This window comes from Chrysochloris asiatica, unplaced genomic scaffold (genome assembly GCF_000296735.1).
Source record: "Chrysochloris asiatica unplaced genomic scaffold, ChrAsi1.0 scaffold00256, whole genome shotgun sequence".
In the NCBI taxonomy this organism is placed as follows: Eukaryota; Metazoa; Chordata; class Mammalia; order Afrosoricida; family Chrysochloridae; genus Chrysochloris; species Chrysochloris asiatica.
This window is the reverse complement of record NW_006408774.1, coordinates 375,588-394,926: the sequence shown is the minus strand read 5'-3', so window position 1 is coordinate 394,926 and position 19,339 is coordinate 375,588. Positions and strand designations below refer to the sequence as shown.

The following is a 19,339-nucleotide window of genomic DNA, read 5'->3' as shown; positions in this document are numbered from 1 at the left end:
GTTAGTTTTTAAAGGCTAGCATGTGTTCGTTTTAAACTGTGCACACACATAAAAGTGTGCTGTTAATGCTACTACAAGATGTTGATTTTGGTTTGCTTGTTGAATACACTTGTGAGTCTTGCCTTCCTGTTGTGAAAGTCTCACTCACTTGACATGTCTTGTGCTTTGTACTGTTTAGACCCGTGTGCCTTCAGAGGAGAAGGCGGAAATTGTAGCGCCTCCAGAAAGTCCCTGTGTGGAAAAACCAAGCGAAATAGGTAAGTTCCTTTGAGCAGTTGCTGAGATGGTGGTCTTGCACGTGTCTTAGTGGTGGTTTAGCGGTAGGATTCTCCCCTCGCATGAGGCGGTCCCAGGATTGGTTCTCAGGCAGTACGTTTCATGCATAACCTCCACCCTGTCTGTGGAGGCGTTTGTAGTGCAGTGATGGTGACTAGCCTTCAGCAGAGCTTCCAGACAAAGATGGGGTGGGAAGAAAGGCCCGAGGCTCTGCTTGTGAAAGGCAGCCACATTCCATTCCACGGTCGATCCTGAGGATGGTGTAGTGCCAGACAGCATGGGGTCTCCGCCAGCAACCTTCACCTTAAAACACCAACAGGCTATGGGAATTTCTCTTTCACTTTTTAAAATAGGTTAAAGAAAATGCTATTACAATCTTAACATTTTTTTCTCATTAAATGTAAGTATCACTCTATGTAATAGTTAAAGTTGATGTCGAAGTTTTAAAGAACTTTGTAGGAGCAAAATCTTGCTCTGTCCATCCCCTCCCCCATATCAATAAAACCATGTTTTCCAATGCCCTTCCAGATGCTATTGTTGATAGGGTGTTGTTAGGTGCCATGAAGGTGGTTCCACTCATAGCAGCCCTGTGCACACCAGAACAAAACAGTGCCCCTGCACCATCCTCATAATCTTCCCCTTGTTTGAGCTCATTGTTGCAGACACTGGGTCATTCCATTTCATGAAGAAGCTTCCTCTTTTTCACTGGTTCCATGGTAGCGTAGTGGTTACGAATCAGACAACCTCAGAAACCCTGTACAGGGTTACTATGAGTCGGAACCGACTCCACGGAACATAACCACCACCACCATACCAAACATGGAACTCCCTGGTGTGGCGCCATGAGTTAATGCACAGGACTGCTAGGTCAGTTTGAACTACACAGTCAGCGGTTCAAGCTCACCAGCTGCTCCTTGGAAACCCTATACAGGGTTGCTGTGGGTCAGAACCGACTCAACAGCACTTCACAACAACGACATACCAAGCCTGGTATTCTGCAGGGACTGGTCCCTCCTGATAACATGTCCAAAATACGTGAAGTCGAGTCTCACAGCCCTCGCCTTTAAGGAGCATTCTAGTTGTACATCGTCCAAGACGTTTGTTTTTCTGGCGATCCATTGTATATTCAGTTTGCTTTGGTGGTGGGGGTGTGCCGTGGAGTCAGTTCTGACTCACAGTGACCCTGCAAAGGTCTGTAAATCTTTACAGGAGCAGAAAGCCTCCTCTTTCTCCCACAGAACAGCTGGTAGTTTCGAACTGCTGACCTTGAAATTAGCACCCCAACTCGTAACCATTACGCTACCAAAGCTCTTTTCAGTTTGCTTTGCCGAAATCGTAATTCCCATGCGTCAGTTCTTCAGCCTTTTTTATTCATTATCTGGCTTTCGCATGCGTATGTTGTTTTTAAGTGCCATCACACGTCAGTTCTGACTCATGGTGACCCTGTGTACAACAGAAGGTAACAACACTGCCCAGTCCTGCGTCCACCTCACAGTCTTGGCTGTGTTTGAGCTCATTGCTGCAACCACTGGGCTGGTCCATTTCGAGGGTCTTTTTTTTTTTTTTTTGCTGACCTTCGACTTTACCAAGCGTGATGTCCTTCCTTCTCCAGGGACTAGTCCCTCCTGATCACATATCCAAAGTTGATATGAGACAAAGTTTGTCTCAACATCAGACAAAGTCTCGCCAACCTCACTTCTTAGACTCATTCTGACTATACTTTTTCCAAAACAGATATGCTTTGGGGTTGTTTTGGTAATCTGTGGTATAATCCGCATTCTTCAGTACCGCAATTCAGAGGCGTCAGTTCTCCTGGGCTCTTCCTTCGTCATTGCTTAGCATCCACAGATATATGAGGCAATTTTAAATACCATGGCTTAGGTCAGCTGCACCTTAGTCCTAAAAGCAACATCTGTGCTCTTTAACACTTTAAAGATGTCTTTTGCAGCAGATCTACCCAGTGCATTATATTATTTGATTTCTTATCTGCTGCTTCCATGACCATTGGTTGTAGATCCAAGTAAAATGAAATCCTTCACAAATTAAATATTTCCTACATTTATCTGCTGCACAAGACCATTTTAAAATGTTGAAGAGCAAAGGTGTCAGCTTGAGGACTAAGGTGCACCTGACCCAAGCCATGGTATTTTCAGTAACCTGTTATGCATGTGAAAGCTGGACAGTGAATAAGGAAGACTGTAGAAGAATTGATGCTTTTGAGTTATGGTGTTGGAGGAGAATATTGAAAGTCCCATGGACTGCCCATAGAACCAACAGATCTGTGTTGGAAGAAGTGCAGCCAGAGTGCTCCTTGGAGGCCAAGTTGGCCAAACATCGTCTCTCCTACTTTGGACATATTGTCAGGAGGGACCAGTCACTGGAGAAGGATATCATGTTTGGTAAGGTGGAGGGTCAGAGAAAAAGAGAAAGACCCCTAGCGAGACGGATTGGCAAAGTGGCAGCATCAATGGGCACAAGCTTGGCAACGATTGTGAGGTTGGCCCAGGACCGGGCAGTGTTTCATTCTGTTGTGCATTGGGTCGCCTCTTGCATTCTTGGGAAAGATACAGAGAGGGGGACCTCTCTGGGACAATACCTAGTCTTGTCAGCTCATCAGCTCTGCTCAGTAAATGAGCCTCCTGATAACCTTTAGTAAGTTAGGTACTTGCGAGTACCAGGGAAATCAAGCTGAGACATCCCTCACCCCACATGGATGTTCACATGAGTAATGTACGATAATGAAGACACACATGTGTCTCCCGAGGTCAGCATTGTTAAACAAGAGCTCAGGGAAGGCCGGCCTGGGTTTCACCCCGTTCATTATGAAATGTAATGTCTTAAAAGCTCTGGTGGTGCAATGATTAAGCACTTGGTTGCGAACTGAAAAGTTGGTAGTTTGAACACGCCGGTGGCTCTGCGTGAGAGAAATGTGACAATCTGTTGTCATAAAGATGTCAGCCTGGAAAGCCCTTGGTGCAGCACTAGTCTGTAGTGTGTGGGGTCACCACGGTTTGCAGGGGACTTGGCAGCAATGGGTTTGGTTTGTGGATTTGAGGTCATCAAGATCAAAAGCAGGGCACTGGATGGAGGTGGGGGTCATTCAAATGCCATGAGCACTGTGTATAAGTGTATAACTCCTCATCTGTGACTGTCTGGTGGGAGGGCGGGGCACCTTCCTCAAGAAAATAATCTGAAAGTGAGCCTGCAGCATATGTAACCTCCAAAGCCTTGTAGAAGACCACGCCCAGACCTGGTAAGCCACTCATGCCATGCTAAGCCTGAGGATAACCCACCTGTCCAACACACCAACAGCTAGGTTACGGAAAGTTTGTGTCTGTTTGCAAATAATTACCACTGCACTGGTTGATTGTCCAAAAGGTAACATTTTTGCATTTTTAAATCCTTTGTTCCAACATTGTATTTCAAATTGCTTTACTGTGTTTAGAATAACAGCTCAATAAGAGACCTACTTACGTAAAAGGAAGTTGTTTGAAAGAAAAATGTTTCTTCTGTCATTGTTGAGTAGAAGCAGTGGACTTTGTACTTGAAGTTTCCAAGGAATATAAACAGACCATTGCTGTTTGAGGGGATAGGGTCTAGCTTTCTCTTTGATGGCGTGATTTTTAAATGAACCAGTGCTACTCTGCAACTTAACAGACCTTCCACCTTTTCTATAACTTTCAGATCATAGTTAAGTCACTGGAGTGACTTATTGGACCACTACCATTCTTTACAGAGTCCTGGGGTGGCCCTGTGGGATAATGCACTGGTCAAAAGGTCAGTTTGAACCGCAAGGTTGGCGGGCGGCTCAAATTCACCAGCCACTCCTCATAAACCCTATATACAGGGTCACTAATGAGTCGGAACCGACTTGATGGCACGTAACAGGAACAACAACTATTCTTTATGAGGATCCCTGGTGGCACAGTGGTTAAGTACTCAGCCTCTAACCAGGACCTTGACAGTTTCAGTCCACCCTAGGGGGTAGTTTAGTTTGCTCTGTAGCGTCTGGCTGAGTCAGAATCAAAGATAGTGCGTTGAATTTTGGTGCACATTACTGTAAAATTGCAGGCAATGTTACTTCGTATTGTTTCTCTGTTACAGTCTGGCAGAACGCAGATAAATTGTAGAAAATAATTGGTCAGAATTTTACAGTACACAAAGGCAACTGGGCCATTCTCTAACCTCGGCCTACTTACTGGCCTACTTCACTGCAAATTTTAACTTTGTTTCACTGGAGTCCAGAAACAATAATAAATGTCCCTATTTCTCTCTCCTTTTGTTTAAACAGTTGAACTACCGAGGGAGTCTTCTTTGGTGAATGAATCCCTAAATGTAAGGCTGCTCTATTGGTTTTGGTTTTGTTGTTGTCTTTGTTTGTGTTTGTTGTTGAGAACAATGGGGTGGGACATGTGGGTGGCTGGAATGTCTGTTTCTTCAGGAGACAGAAGGGCAACAAGCAGCCACATTCTTCCCAGTGCCCCCAGAGATGCTGGGGGAGCTTTGCTCATTGTCAGAGGATTCCCCTCCCTGCAGCCAGACACTTGGGTAGTTCTAGTAGAAACTTTACACCCGGGGGCTTCAGAAAGTTCCTGGGGAAATTCCATTATCTTAACTGTTTACTATCAGTTGTGTTTTCAGAGCAGATCATCAGTTTTGCATTCAACAAGTCAGTTACTTTGCGTCATTACAGTGACTGCAATCCTCTGTTCACTTTGACGCATACATTCCTCCCTTTGTCTCCCAGTACCTTCATCAGTTCTCTGCCAAACTCTCTGGTTGTGTATTGCCTGCCCTGTCACCCACATTAACGTGTCTACCCTCTAGCGTAGTGGTTACGAATCGGGCTGTGAACCACAAGGGCAGCAGTTCGAAACTACCAGCTGTTCCGCGGGAGAAAGATGAGGCTTTCTGCACCGGTAAAGTTTTACAGCCTCGGAAACCCTGTACAAGGTCGCTATGAGTCGGAACCGACTCCACGGCACATAACCACTACTCCCTCCCATAACTATCACAGACTGTTTCTTTTGACAAAAAACCTTTTCTTTTTGCAACTATTGGTGTCATACAGTATTTCTCCTTTGGTGATTGGCTAATTTCACTTAGCATAATGTCCCACCAGGTTCAACCATGTCGTAAGGTATTTCACATAATTCATCCTATTCTTCCACCATTTTGTAGTATTCCGTTGTGTGAATGCACCAAAGTTGGTTTAACCATTCTTCTGCTGATGGGCATGTAGACTGTCTCCATCTTTTTGATCTACTGACTTTTTAAAGCCCTCTTGCACACAGTTTGCTGAATAAGGAGGAGAGGTCCCACTAGGTGCAATTCTGTTTTACATTGCAACATGTAAAAAGTTGTAAATGCAGCCAAAATCCACAGAGCTCCTTCCCCTGTGCCCCCTCATCTCTTTTCCCGTCCCATCACACCGCTGTCTTTTCCATCTAAGGAAACTGGGTCCAGGTAGGCTGCTGGAATCCAGTGGTGGTGCTCTGGGGTACTCGTCGGGGGGTGCAAACCCATCCAGAGATGCCTCAGAAGAAAGACTGGTTGGTGCGCTGATTCTGAAAAGTCACAGCCTCAGAAACCCTGGGGGCAACCAACAGCCACAGAATCGTCTTGAGACTTTCCCCACAGTGAAAAATCAAGTGGATAGACTTTGATTTGCACCAAACAGGAAATGCATAGCAAATTCGTGAAGGATTCTTGGATATGAAGGAGATTCATAGAATTCATAGAACATTTATCTCTGTTATTTCCTGCTCTTTATCCATAATGATTTTAAAGACAAGAAGAGTAAGTGCAGTGCTGTGGCCACCAGAACTTTCTGGAAAGGAGTATGCCCTTGAACCCAATACTCCTGCTCCTTTGGGCATTTGCTCAAGCAGGCAGCCAGATTGTGGAAGTTACCTTCCTGTTTGTCCCCTGCTTTCCAAGTTTTTCTTGATAATTTTCATAAATAATGTTTTATATTATATATTTAGGTCAAAAATTCAGAGTCAAGAACAAATGAAGAAATTCATAGCAAATCTTGTAACAAAGAAGGTAAGTTAATGAATTTCAGAGTCATCATTTCAATATTGATTGTCATTTCCATTTGCTGAGTGCCTCGGAGACTTTCATCTAATTCACTTGATGTGGTCAGGTGAGCGTTGACAGCATCACACCGCTCAGGTTCAGGAAGCTCGGGCTCCAAGAGCTTACGCCCATGCAGCCTAGACTTGATGTGGGTTGCCTTAAACAGGGGATCCCTGGGTGCTATAAACAGTAAATGTCCTCAGCTGCCTGAAAGCTGGAGGGCTGAAGTCCACGCAGAGGTCACTTGGAAAAAAGGCCTGGAAATCTATTTCCAGAAAATCAGCCTTGAAAGATCCTGTGGAGCACAGTTCTACTCCTGACACACTTGGAGTCACTATGGCCGAATCAGTTGATGGCTGCTGGGGGCTTTTCATTTGTCTGCCCTAAAATGACTCAATCCAATTGTCTGATCTCACCTTACAGAACCTCAATGTCCCTGTCACGCCATATTCCAGTCAGAGTAAAGGCAGAGATCATTGTAAACACCCAACACAGTGTGCCTGTTACTGCACTTCTGTTTGTCATACAACGGGGTTTCGCAAAGTTCGTGGAGAAATGGAATTTTAAAATATCTTAGGAATATTTTTCTAAATAGGAATTTTCCTGTGAACTTTTTGAAGCCTCGTCATAATACAATTTTGTATATTTGCTTCATATTTTTTTAATGTTACAAATACAGTGGAATTCAACTACACCCCCCCAGTCTCTTTCCCCTCCATCCCACTCCACTGAGGACACTAGTAGGCATTTGCTTCATTTTTCCATAAACAACCTGTGGCTTCCTGGTATGTGCTTTAGGTAAACGCTGCCACACTTAAACCCTCTTCTCTTCAGTGTTTCACGCAGCATTAAGCTTTGAGATTTGCCCTTGTTCATATGTATAGCGCTTGTTGCTTCATTTCCATTGCCATTTGGTCTTCCATGGTGTGAATATCCCACAGTTAATTTTTGCTGCTTTTGTCAGTGAGCATTTAGATATTTTGCAACTCTTCCAAACTACACAGAGTGGTTGTCACGTGGGATCTTGTTCTGTTTCCCAAGGCCTGCGTCCTGTGTTTGTGTCTTGAGTCTCTGGGTTAATGAACACCTCTTCATCTTTTTTGACTGTCCCATTTGTCACTCTACACCTCACCCTTAGGTGGCGGTGTCAGAGTGTAAGTGTTTGCTAATCTGATGTCTCAGCCGTGATGCCTCTCTGTGTTCCCTGGGCACTTCTTACTCCTGTGTAGCTGCATGAGCAAGGCGGGAAGTGACTTTTAACATCGGGTCTGTAGAGTCTGCATTGTGACCCCATGCATGTGACTTGTCCTCTTGAGCCCTGTTAACTTGTATCAAAGCATAGAAATGGTGAGCTGTTCTATGGTGAAACACCTGAATGCATCCTGCAAGCATTCTGACAAGACCTTGTTCGCTCTAACTGGAAGGCCTGGTGCCTAGCAGGTGCTCAGTGAAAGTATCAGTTCAGGTCCCTTCCTTCCCTGCCTGCTCCCCGCAGAGAATGTATCTCAATGATTAAGTCCTTCAGTGTTTCCATTTCCTTTTTCCATTTATTACAGAAATTTCCAGTGGGAAAAAAGACAACACAGAAGCTGTGCGAGGTCACAGTGCTGAAGCAAATTCTAAAGAGGTGCGTTTTCATAATGAACTCAAGTATTTCGAGTTTCATACACAATATTTTCACTTGTGCCTAAAGAAAGACTTGCTTGCCTAACGCAAAGTAAACATTTTTGTAAATGTTTATTCAATGACTAAGTGAAAAAGAATGGTTAATAACAACAACAACAACAAAGAATGGTTAATAACAACAACATTTCCCTTTAGTTGTTGCTGTTAGGTGCCTTTTTGAGTTGGTTCCTCTGTACAACCCAACAAAACACTGCCTGGTCCTGTGCCATGCCCATAGTTAATTTCATCTCTGAGCCCATTGTTGTTGACACTGTGTCGATTGTTGTTGTTAAGTGCCGTCAAATCAGTTTTGACTCACTGAGACCCTGTAGAGAGTTTCTGAGGAGCAACTAGTGAGTTTGAACCACCAGCCTCGCAGTTCAAACCAACCCTGTGGTCCAGGGCTTTATCCTATAGCGCCACACCAGGACGCAGCAGTATGTAATTGTACTAATTTTTTGGGTTCCTATTATGGAGTGGCCTCACAATTTTTTTCTTTAACATGTCTATGTTATACCATTAAATTTTTTTCGTAAGCACCATTACTTATTGGGCTCCTAAAAGGAGAAAAACACTGCCATCTACATTACGGCAGGCCATCCATTGTAAGACATAGTCATGACTTCAGAGCTATTAATATGAAAAAGTATATATTTTTTAAAACATGGTGTAGAATTACTGAAACACAACGTATAGCCAAAAATAATGTGCCTATTTCGTATGGATTTACATTTAAATCCAAAGAAACTACTCAAGCTTTAAATATGAATTAAATCCAAATCTAGAAACCAAAAGTGTATTTATTACTTTAGATTCAATTCTTTAAAACTGCATGTGTAAATAAGTTCTTCCCCATGACTAGAATCTAATGTGTCACCAGTTCAGTCGACTTGGGTCCAGATTCCGTTGCCTTTAATACAATCATTCTTAATTCTAGGTTGAAGTTTCAGTCCAAGAGGAAGAGAGACCTATGGGTAGAAGAAAACAAAAGAAGCACTATCACTCTTCAGATGATGACCTGGGTATTTGTTACACATGAGCTCCTGTTTCGTTCTGGTTGTTGTTCAGTGCCATTGAGTTGGTTCCGACTCATAGCAACCCTGTATAGTGTTTCCAAGGAGCGACTAGTGAGTTTGAACCGCCAACCTTGCAGTTCAAATGACCTGGTGGTCCCGTGCTTATTCTACAGCCTCACACCTGGACTCCTGCTCCTATTTTAAGTATCTTTAAAACCATATTCTGTTCACACCCAAAATTGTAGGCCAACAACCTAGAGAATTCTTGAGGGTCATAATTGTTAACTTGGCAAGGACAACTTGGTTTCCAAACTGGCTTGACACCTTTAGAGTCCTTTCTGGGCCTTGATCTAGACACTTTATTGCTCTCCACAGATATTCTAACCCTTGAAACTTCACACAAACAGAGGCTGCCTCTGTCATTTGGACCTTGGACCCACTCAGGTGATGTTAAGAGTCGTCAAGTCTTTTCTGACTCATAGCAACCCTGTATGAGGTTTCTGAGGAGCAGCTGACAAATTTGAACCACCAGCCTTGTGGTTCAAGCAGCCTTGAAATCGAGCGCTTCACCTAGAATGCCACACCAGTCAGATGATAGATGAATCATATTGTTTTGGTACTTCAGGTAGATGTCCTGTAGAGGGGGTAAAGTACTTCTGTAAATGTGCTTGTAGAGCCCGTCTGTGTCCAGTAGTGCTGATTTTCTAAGAGAACTGTCTGCGATGATTGCACACATCTCTAGCTGCTTTGTCTAGGTTATTAGCCACCAGCCACATGTGCCTATTGAGCTTAGGAATGTAACTAATGTGACCGCACTGTAGGATGAGCACTGCGCTGCCAACTACACGGTCAGCAGTTCAAGCCCACCGGCCACTCCATGGGAGAGAGATAGGCCTTTCTGTTCCAGCAAAGATTTATATTTAATTGTAAAGAATTTACTTTTAAATAGCCACATGTGTCTACTGGCTGTCATATTGCACAGTGCAGAAAACTTTGTTTGCATGTTGTTGTTGTTAAGTGCTGTTCTACCCAGTTCCGACTCATGGCAACATTGTGTAGGGTTCTTGCCACACCCTGTCTGTCACTGTGTTGTACTGTGGTGGATTGTGTGTTGCTGTGATTCTGGACACTGTGCTACTAGTGGTTTAAATACCAGCAGCATACCGCATGGGGGACAGGTCTGTGTTGAGCTGCCACACTAAGACAGACTAGGAAGAAGGAGAGGCGGACGACGTCTGAATATTTAGCCACTGGAAACCGTATGAAAAGCAGCAGAACATTTCCAGGTGTTCTGCTGGAAGATTAACACACTATGAATAGCTAGCACCTGAACCTTTTCAGGTATACTGCCAGAATATGGGCACTCAAAATTCCACTAGGGAACTGCGGCCTCCTCAGAGTTGAGTTGACCCTGATGACCCAAATGTACTTGTAGTAAAGGTATCAAGACCTTCCTTTGCTGATGGGGCACAATTCAAAATAAGGAGAAACAGCTGTAAACGCCCATTAGTAATCAGAACTTGAAATGTAAAAAGTGTGAATCTGGGGAAATCGAAAGTTGTCAAAATGAAAGGGAACATGTTTGTGAGCTGAAATGGACTGGTATTGGCCATTTTGATAGTAACAGTCATAGCGTTTACCGTGACCTGAATGGCAAATTCAAGAGGAATGGCATTGCATTCATCATCAGAAACAACATTTCAAGAGCATTTCAAATCATCAAATAATATCATGCAAGTAAAATTGTTCTGAAGATAATGAAAAACGGCTACAACGAAACAGGGACCTGCCAAAGGTTCAAGCCAGATTCACACGAGGACGGGGAACAGGGAGATCATTGGTGACATCAGGGGGATCTTGTGCTTTATTGACTATGTAGAGAATTTCGATTGTGTAGATTATGACAAGCTGTAGACAACATTAAAGAGTTCTGGTAGCGTTATGGTTACAAGTCGGGCTGCTAACCTCAAGGTCAGCTGTTCCACGGGCAAAAGATGAAGCTTTTTGCTCCTGTAAAGATTTACAGCCTCGGAAATCTCGGATACCCATACAGGGTCGCTATGAGTCCAAACCAACTCCACACCACACTACCACCACCACCATAGTTAACATTGCAAAGAATGGGTGTTCTAGAATACTTGATTGTGTTCATGAGGAACCTGTACATAGACCAAGAGACAGTCATTGGAACAGAACAAGGGGAGACTAAATGGTTTAAAATCAGGATAGGTGTGCTCCAGGTGTGCTTCTTTTACCATACTTAATCTATCTGTATGCTAAAAAAAAAAAAAAAAATCTAAAACTGGATTATATGGAGAAGAGCATAGCATCAGGATTAGAGGAAGATTCGTTGTTGTTGTTGTTGTTGTTGTTGTTAAGTGCGGTAGAGTCAGTTCTCACTCGTAGCCACCATATATAGGGTTTCCAAGGAGCAGCTGGTAGGTTTGAACTGCCAACCTTGTGCTGATCCTAGAATAGCATCAGGATTGGAGGAAGACTCATTAACAACCTGCAATATGCAGATGATAGAACCTTGCTTGCTGAAAGTGAAGAGGACTTGAAATATTTACTGATGAAGATCAAAGAGCACAGTCTTCAATATGGGTTTCACCTTAATATAAAGAAAACAAAAATCCTCACCACTGGACCAATAAAGAACATAATGGTAAATGGAGAAAATACTGAAGTTGTCAAAGACTTTACTTAGCTTGGAACCACTGTCAACAGTTAGGAAAGCAGCAGGCAAGAACTCAAGTGACGTATTGCATTGGGCAGATCTGCTGCACAAGACCTCTTTAAAGTATTGAAGAGCAAAGATGTCAGCTTGAGGACTAAGGTGCTCCTGACCCAATCCATGGTGGTTGTTTTTTTTTCAGTAACCTCATCTGCATGTGAAAATTGGACAGTGAATAAGGAAGACCATAGAAGAATTGATGCTTTTGAGTTATGGTCTTGGAGGAGAATATTGAAAGTGCCATGGGCTGCCCATAGAACCAACAGATCTGTGTTGGAAGAAGTGCAGACAGAGTGCTCCTTGGAGGTCAGGATGGCCAGACTTCGTCTCTCATACTTAGAACGTGTTATCAGGAGGGACCGGTCCCTAGAGAAAAACATGCTTGGTCAAGTGGACATTCAGAGAAAAAGAAGAAAAGCTCCCCAACAAGATAAACACCATAGCAGCAGTAATGGGCTCAAACATAAAAACAATTGTGAAGATCGCACAGGACTGGGCCGCTTTTCCTTCTTTTTTGTTTAGGGTTGCTATGTGTCAGAGACAACTCGGCAGCACCTAAAGACAACAGCAACAACATAGGGCTTGCAAAGCTCTCAGTCTTCGAGAAACAGAAAGCCGCCTCTTTTTCCCATGGAGCGGCTGTTGGCTTGAATGGCTGACCTTGTGATTGACGTCCAGTTTTTATCCTCCAGAGCCACCACACGTGACACGAAGTAGACATTCAGTAAAAGCTTATTGAATGAGCGGGTGAAAAAGAATGGATATTAAAATGTTTCCCTTTTTGTTGGTGGTGGTAAGTGCTGTTGAGTCGATTCTGACTCAGAGACTCTGTATAGGGTTTCCAAGCACCAACTCGTGAGTTTGAACTGCTGACCTTGTGGTTCAAACTGACCTTGTGGTCCTTTGCTTATCCTACAGCACCACACCAAGACTTTTTTTTTTTTTTTTTCCTGGAAATTATTTTATTCGTAATCGTCTCAGAAGTCTTGTGGTCTATGTAACATTCACATCACTTTAAAATAAGAAATTTAGGTTCTCAGAGGATTTAGTACCTCCAAATAATATGATTCCAAAGCCTCATGATCTTAAGCCTCTCAGGTGGTCACTCATTCAGGAAGGTGACATCAGAACCTCTTTTGGAATGCGGTGTGTCCTTCAGCTTTTCCCATCAAACCTGCTTGTTGACATGCCAGCATTTGGGGATCCTCCCCACCCCCAGTTTTGACTCTGCTATGGTGAAAAGCCAGTGTTCAGTACTCAAACCAATGAGCTTAGAAGTTCAATGAGCAATGAACTTCTAAGTTCATTTGTAATAAATCCTGGCTGCACTGGATCACAAACCTAGAAAGGGCGTTTCAGGCTGGCTCAGACAGAACTGCATTTCAGTGTTCATTCTGTCTTCCTTCTTTGTGATTCTGTCCACACTGACCCGCAGATGACAGTCCAGAAGCTCCGGATTCCAGAAGAGACACCACACAGAGGCTAGGCTCAGACACTGACCCGCGAGATCCAAAGGTATGGTGGTTTCCCACAAATTAATTAAAAGTTTTGTTGTAACCTCATTGTATCATGCTAAATATGTGTTAATTTTTTTATGTATCTCAGCTAAGAGATCACCTTATTATTAAAGGTGTATATTTTTTAGGCTCCCCACAAAAAACAAACGTTACACTTAAGAATTCCTAAACTACAAACTTGTGTTGATATCCCTTTTAGATAAAATCATTGCTCACGTGTTTGCTCAGTCCTGTTAACTGCCTTCTTTAGGATTCTTTCCTAAAGTGTATTATGCTTCATTCCTGATACGCTTGCATCCAAATGCTGAACAGCAGGAACAGGGATTACAAGGTGAATGACAGGCCTCTCCCTGGGAGCGGATTGAGCGTGTAGGGGACTCAGACAGTGTCTGATCAGTGGTTTGAAAACTGACATGAGATGCTTCTGCAGCCAAATGTAAGGAACATAAATTTGGAGCTCTTCTGGCTGACATAGGGGGGAAACTCCCCAAACACTGTCTGCGCTCCCCCACAATACACACACACACACACACACACACACACACACACAGCACTTACCAGGCTCCATGGTGAAAACCATGAACCTAGTAGGCAAACTGGTTACTCTGGAGACTTTCATGAATTTTCCTAATGGTGTGACCGTGCAGCCTCTAAACCAGTGGGAAGAAAGAGTAGAACTTTCTCTGACCTAAAGTTAAAGAAAGATACACTACTCTGTGGTGTGGTGCTCTGAGGTAAGCACTAACCAAGGTCGGTTTGAACCGCACAGTGGCTCCTTAGAAACCCTACGTAGGGTAGCTGTGGGTCGGAACTGGCTCGGCGCCTACTGTGGCAGTGTAGAATAAGCACTGGACTGCTAAGCACAGAGACAGCAGGTCATACCCACTACCTGCTCCTCGGAAACCCTCTACAGGGTCGCTGTGAGTTGGAGTGAACTTGATGGCATTTAACAACTGCAGCAACAATATATAATCAAGGGAGCCCTGGAGCCTGGTGGCGCTTTGGGTTAATCATAGGGCTGCTGATTGTAAGGTCAGCAGTTCAAACATACTGACCCCTCCACAGGAGAAAGATGAGACTGAGAAACCGTGTCGCTTTGTGTCAGCATCTAAGTCCCACGGCAGTGGTTTAGTGTGGTTTGCTCTAATACCAGTGCCAGCTCTGACGTCCGTCAGCACACCTCAGGATGCCTGAGTCATGGTCGTGTGCCTTCAGAGGGCTGCGAGCTCCTCCCTACAGAGGACTTGAGAAGACCTCTCATTCTTCTTTTTTTTTTTTCCAATTTCAGCATTTTTCAAAATTAAATAGAGGTTGCAGATGCTCAGCTGAATGAATTTATAGCATACTATCCTAATCTTTGTTTAAATCATCCCCTCCAGAACAAATACTGCCTCAGATTCCCACATAGAAGCCACAAGAGAATGATAATGTATGTAACGCAGGCACTAACTGACCAGAAGCAGATGGCAAAGTGCCACTTCTATTACCAGCAAATAGCCAGTGCTCATTCTTGTCCTCATTACATAAAAAAACAATGAGGATCTAATTTTATCTGATAGAAAGTTGGCCAGAAACTTCAGAATGTTTAAGACGACTTTGAAATGTGAATGTGTATTCCCCTCAGGCCCTGATCACTTTGGTTAATGCCTTTGGTATGGAGAAGAGTGGTGGGGGAATTTCATGATAGACCCTTTTAAACTTTGTACCAGGAGGATGTATTTCTGTTCATAAATAAAATTATAGTACAAATGTTTTGGCATTTCATGCTCAAAACCACCAGAATGGAAACAGAACGTTCTCGCACGGCGATGAATGCCGCCAACGTCACTGAACAATTTGTGTAGAAATTGTTGACTAGGAAACGAAACAGCTATGTAAACGTTCACCAAAAGCACAATGAAACATTTTTTAAAAGAAGCAAAACCTCTTTACAACTGAAATTCCAGTTGCCGTCAAATTGTCTCCAACTCATGACAACCACATGCCTTAGAGTAGAGCAGTGCTCCATAAGGTTGCCATTGGGAAGTAGATGGCCTCCGGTGGGCTCCCATCCTTCAGTTAGCCGCAACCTTGTTAACCGTTGGCATCTCCCAGGGACTCCAGAGTGAATCGTTCTTGAAGGCACTCTGCTCAATAGACCCCAGCTGCATGCTCTGGGGTGTCCCTCGTTCTTTACTCCTTGTTCGCCCGGCGGACAAGGCCCCAGATGAAGGAGTTCTGAGACGGACTCTTCCTTTTTCACAGGGGGGTGGGAATAACTTTGGTACTTTATGGTTAACCTTATCTCATTGTTTTGTGTCTTCAGAATTGTTCTCTGTTTTTATCCAGTCTCCACAGCAGCAGTCAGGGTTACTCTGTAAAAGCATTTTCTTATCAGCAATTTGATAAAGCAACCCGAACTTTGTTTTTGAAATCCAGAGGGCCGTGTAGGGGAGGGTAAGGGGCAGGTGGTGTGCAGCTAGAAGAGGAAGCGTCTTCTTATGTCCACTCCCCTATAGGCAGAGCGCTGCGGTGATTTGGAAGAGCTGTCTGCAACAGACTATAAGACAAACAGCATGGTGTCAAAGGCCATGGACGAAAAAGGTGAGCCCCACATCTGCTTAGATCAGTTCTTCTGAGAAGTGACGAAGCCCTCAGAGTCAGCGTCTCTCAGCCACCCTCCACCCCAGGAACCCCAGCAGGCTGGTGTACGCCTCGAGCCCCCTTTCTTCTAGTCCAGGACTCGGATGCTTAACTGTGGCGATCATTGTTCATGTGGGTCCTGGTCTACCTCGAGTGTGCCGCTCACTAGCTAACAAAACGCAGGCTGGGAGCCACAGGCTGACCTGGGTCCCCACCAGTGACCCGACTCCCTTTTCTGCAGGTGACTATGGCAGCAGTGATGCTACGGGGGAAAAGTCGGAGCAGAACGAAGATGACAGCCTCAAATCTCAGGAGGCAAGAAACGGTTTCAATATGGACTTATTTGGTATTAACTGAAGAACAGAAATCAAGTGCACTGCGTACTGTGGAGTTTTTCTTTAGTACTTTTGATGGCATTCTTTTATTTTTAGTGTGGTAGGACACCACTTTGCACAGTGCATTTTATCAGTGTCATTATGATTAATTTTGTCTCCTTCCTCTTTGGTATAAGACCTACATATGTCACAGCCAGATAGAGTCAGCGTAAAGCGCTGGCTCCATGGCAGCATCGGGGTCACAGCTTCACACTGCCATGGTGGGCCCAAAGTGGAGGCCTGGTGGGGTGAAATGGGTGCCGGAGCAGCACTGGGGGTACAGAAGGCAAGCAGAGGCGCCTAGCAGGACCCAGGGTCACAAGGCAAAGCTCCCAGGAGCAGATGGCACTCCCATCCTGCCTGCCCCCAACCTATTCCGCTTTACAAGGAGACTGGCAGATGGAAAATCACAGTGGCCTCAGGCAGAACCCCGTTAATCAGTGGGAAGGACCTTGGCGTACAAGGCCAGCCAATTCTGTAGCTCTTCTTGAACCATCACTGAGCTTGCCAATTTTTTAAGAGTACAAGAAACGTTTTGTTTTCTCTGTATAAGAAATCCAATGGGCTACTTTTGTCTTACAAGAGACAACTTTGGTCACGAGTAAGTTGGACAAAATCTTAATTTCACTGGAGGCTTATGTTCATCAGAGAAGTAAGTGCTGGCATTGTCTCATTAGCCCCCTGTAGTCCCTGTGAATTCACAGCACGGGTCCCACCATTTAGGGACCTGCATTGAGAGAAGGGAAGCTCTCAGCCCCAGGTCTCTAAGTGGCAAGGCTTGAACTTGAGCCCTTTTCGAAGGAAGTCCTGGTGTGTGTGGTGCTTAAGGATCAACACTGAACTGCTAACCGCAAGATTGGCGGTTCAGACCCGCTCAGCCGCTCCTCAAACATTGTACAGGGTCGCTGTGAATCAGAACTGACCCGACAGCGCTTAACACTCTAGGTTCCTGGCTTGCTGGCTATGCGCCATGGAGTCGGTTCAGACTCATAGCGACCCTGTAAAGGGTTTCCGAGGCTGTAAATCTTTACGGGAGCAGAATACCTCATCTCTCTCACATGGAAGAGCCGGTAGTTTCGAACTATTGGCCTTGTGGTTCGCAGCCCAATTTGTAACCACTACACTACCAGAGGTGGCAGAAATGGGTTTCACACACGGCTGACCTAAAGGCTGGCAGTTCAAACCCACCCATCAGGACCTCAGAAGGTAAGGCCTAAGGGGGTTCTGCTTCCGTGGAGCAGACTGAGTAGAAACCCTCAGTTCCACACTGCACCCAGGGACTCTCCATGTGTCGGCATCAACTCAACCCCAGCTAGCACAAAGGGGACCCTACATGCTAACTGGCGAAGATGCAGAGACACTGATTGCTGTTTATTTAGCTTGATGGTTTTCCATTGCCCCTTTAGGAAGATCAGCCTGTCGTTATTAAGAGGAAAAGAGGCAGACCACGTAAACACCCTGTGGAAACTGTGTTCAAAACGAGTAGGTATCGCATGGGGTTTCCGCTCACACACGTGACATATTCACGCTGATTTCCTAAGTGGGATTTCTGCCTCTTTTCAGGAGAGGACTCCAAAGCAGACACTGGCATTGGCACTGTAAGTAATTGCAAAAGATGAAAACTCTTCAAATGTTTCTTGACCTGAAAAGGTTATTGTATTCATACTGTCTCGTACTGTAATCTATACAGTGTTTTGACCTAGGTTCTTTTTCATTCAAGTATTTGAAAAGGTTTAAAAGGCTTTTAGAAAGAAAACATTGACCATTCAGATAATATTTGTATTAGTGGCATCTTCAGGTAAATAATTATGTGAGTCAGTTCTTCGTTCTGACTCCATCCTCACTCAGGAGTTTGGTGATAGAAAATTGTAGAGGGGCATATCATCTAGTGGTCACGCTTGATTGAATTATGGAAATCAACTATTTTCTGTGACTTTTAGATTGCCGTTTCCTTACGGATCTCAGCTGTGTCTCCATCTCGTTACTTTCTGACAAACATTTCTTTTTGCAATTATATGCAAATTTTAATAAAAGCAAATCCTCCCAAGAGCAAATGACATTCAAGCCTCAGGTCCCCCACTGCCCCCCATACTCCCACTTCTGCTGGGCTGGGCCACATGGCCTTTGGGAGCCCCATTTCTTGACTATGAAGTGGTTGTCGTAAAATAACAAAAGGAGCTTTTGTGTGTGAGTGCATTTGCCCCATGGGGAGCGGTTGTGGGGCTGGGGACTGTTAATCTCCTAGCTCCCGTGCTCACCCCCAGTGGGGCAGCAGGGCTGCTGGGAGAGAGACCTGCTGCAGTCCTAGTTCTCACAGTGGGCAGACAGGCTGTGTGTCCAGAGGCATCCACACTGGCTGAGTTTACTGAATCAGCCACAGAAGATGGTTGTCCTTGTTGGCGTTAAGGGCCGTAGTATAGCCACATAAGTAATTGTTGTTCAGAGTGGCCGTCAAGTCAAGTCCGACTCATGACAAAAACCCACTCCGTCAAGTCAAGTCCGACTCATGACAAAAACCCACTCATGTAGAGTAGGCCTCCTTAGACTTCCAAGGCACCTCTAGGGGAGTTTGTACCAACAACTTTTCCACTAGTAGTTCAGTGCGTAACTGTGCCACCCTAAGACTCCATACCTCATAAATGTTGGTCAGTACCATCGAGTAGTTCTGACTCGTAGCAGCCCTGTACAGGGTTTCCAAGGCTGTAAATCTTTACAGGAACAGAAAGCCTCATCTTTCTCCCACCGAGCAGCTGGTGGGCTCAAAGTGCACACCTTGTGGTTCACAGTCCACAGTGCTTACGCTCCAGAGCCACCGTGCTCCCCATACATAAATAGAGGTCCTAAACTCCTTTGCATACAATGTTAACTACTTTTCTGTGTCTTGTTGATATACTGCCCATTTCGGGTTTTGTTTGTTTAAATTTAGGCAGAACAGTCTCCACCCAGCAGTAAAGCGAAAGTACCACCAACAGGTATGTACCAACAGCATTGGTTTTTGTTTTGTTTTATAAATGTTTTATTGTGAATTGTATGATAGTTTACATGGGAGAACAT

The 19,339-nt window shown here is 44.5% G+C and overlaps 1 protein-coding gene across 1 annotated transcript in view; it reads left to right on the top strand.

Moving 5' to 3' along the window:
• The window catches only part of BOD1L1 (biorientation of chromosomes in cell division 1-like 1), a 74,578-nt gene that overhangs the window by 44,800 nt on the left and 10,439 nt on the right, over positions 1 to 19,339 (top strand). Inside the window, exons 12-22 of the mRNA XM_006873813.1 lie at positions 179 to 257; positions 4,568 to 4,611; positions 6,264 to 6,324; positions 7,914 to 7,984; positions 8,960 to 9,044; positions 13,208 to 13,287; positions 15,788 to 15,872; positions 16,153 to 16,226; positions 17,692 to 17,767; positions 17,849 to 17,883; positions 19,212 to 19,257. Coding sequence (XP_006873875.1) covers positions 179 to 257; positions 4,568 to 4,611; positions 6,264 to 6,324; positions 7,914 to 7,984; positions 8,960 to 9,044; positions 13,208 to 13,287; positions 15,788 to 15,872; positions 16,153 to 16,226; positions 17,692 to 17,767; positions 17,849 to 17,883; positions 19,212 to 19,257 — 736 coding nt within the window. The remainder of the gene's footprint in view (positions 1 to 178; positions 258 to 4,567; positions 4,612 to 6,263; positions 6,325 to 7,913; positions 7,985 to 8,959; positions 9,045 to 13,207; positions 13,288 to 15,787; positions 15,873 to 16,152; positions 16,227 to 17,691; positions 17,768 to 17,848; positions 17,884 to 19,211; positions 19,258 to 19,339) is intronic.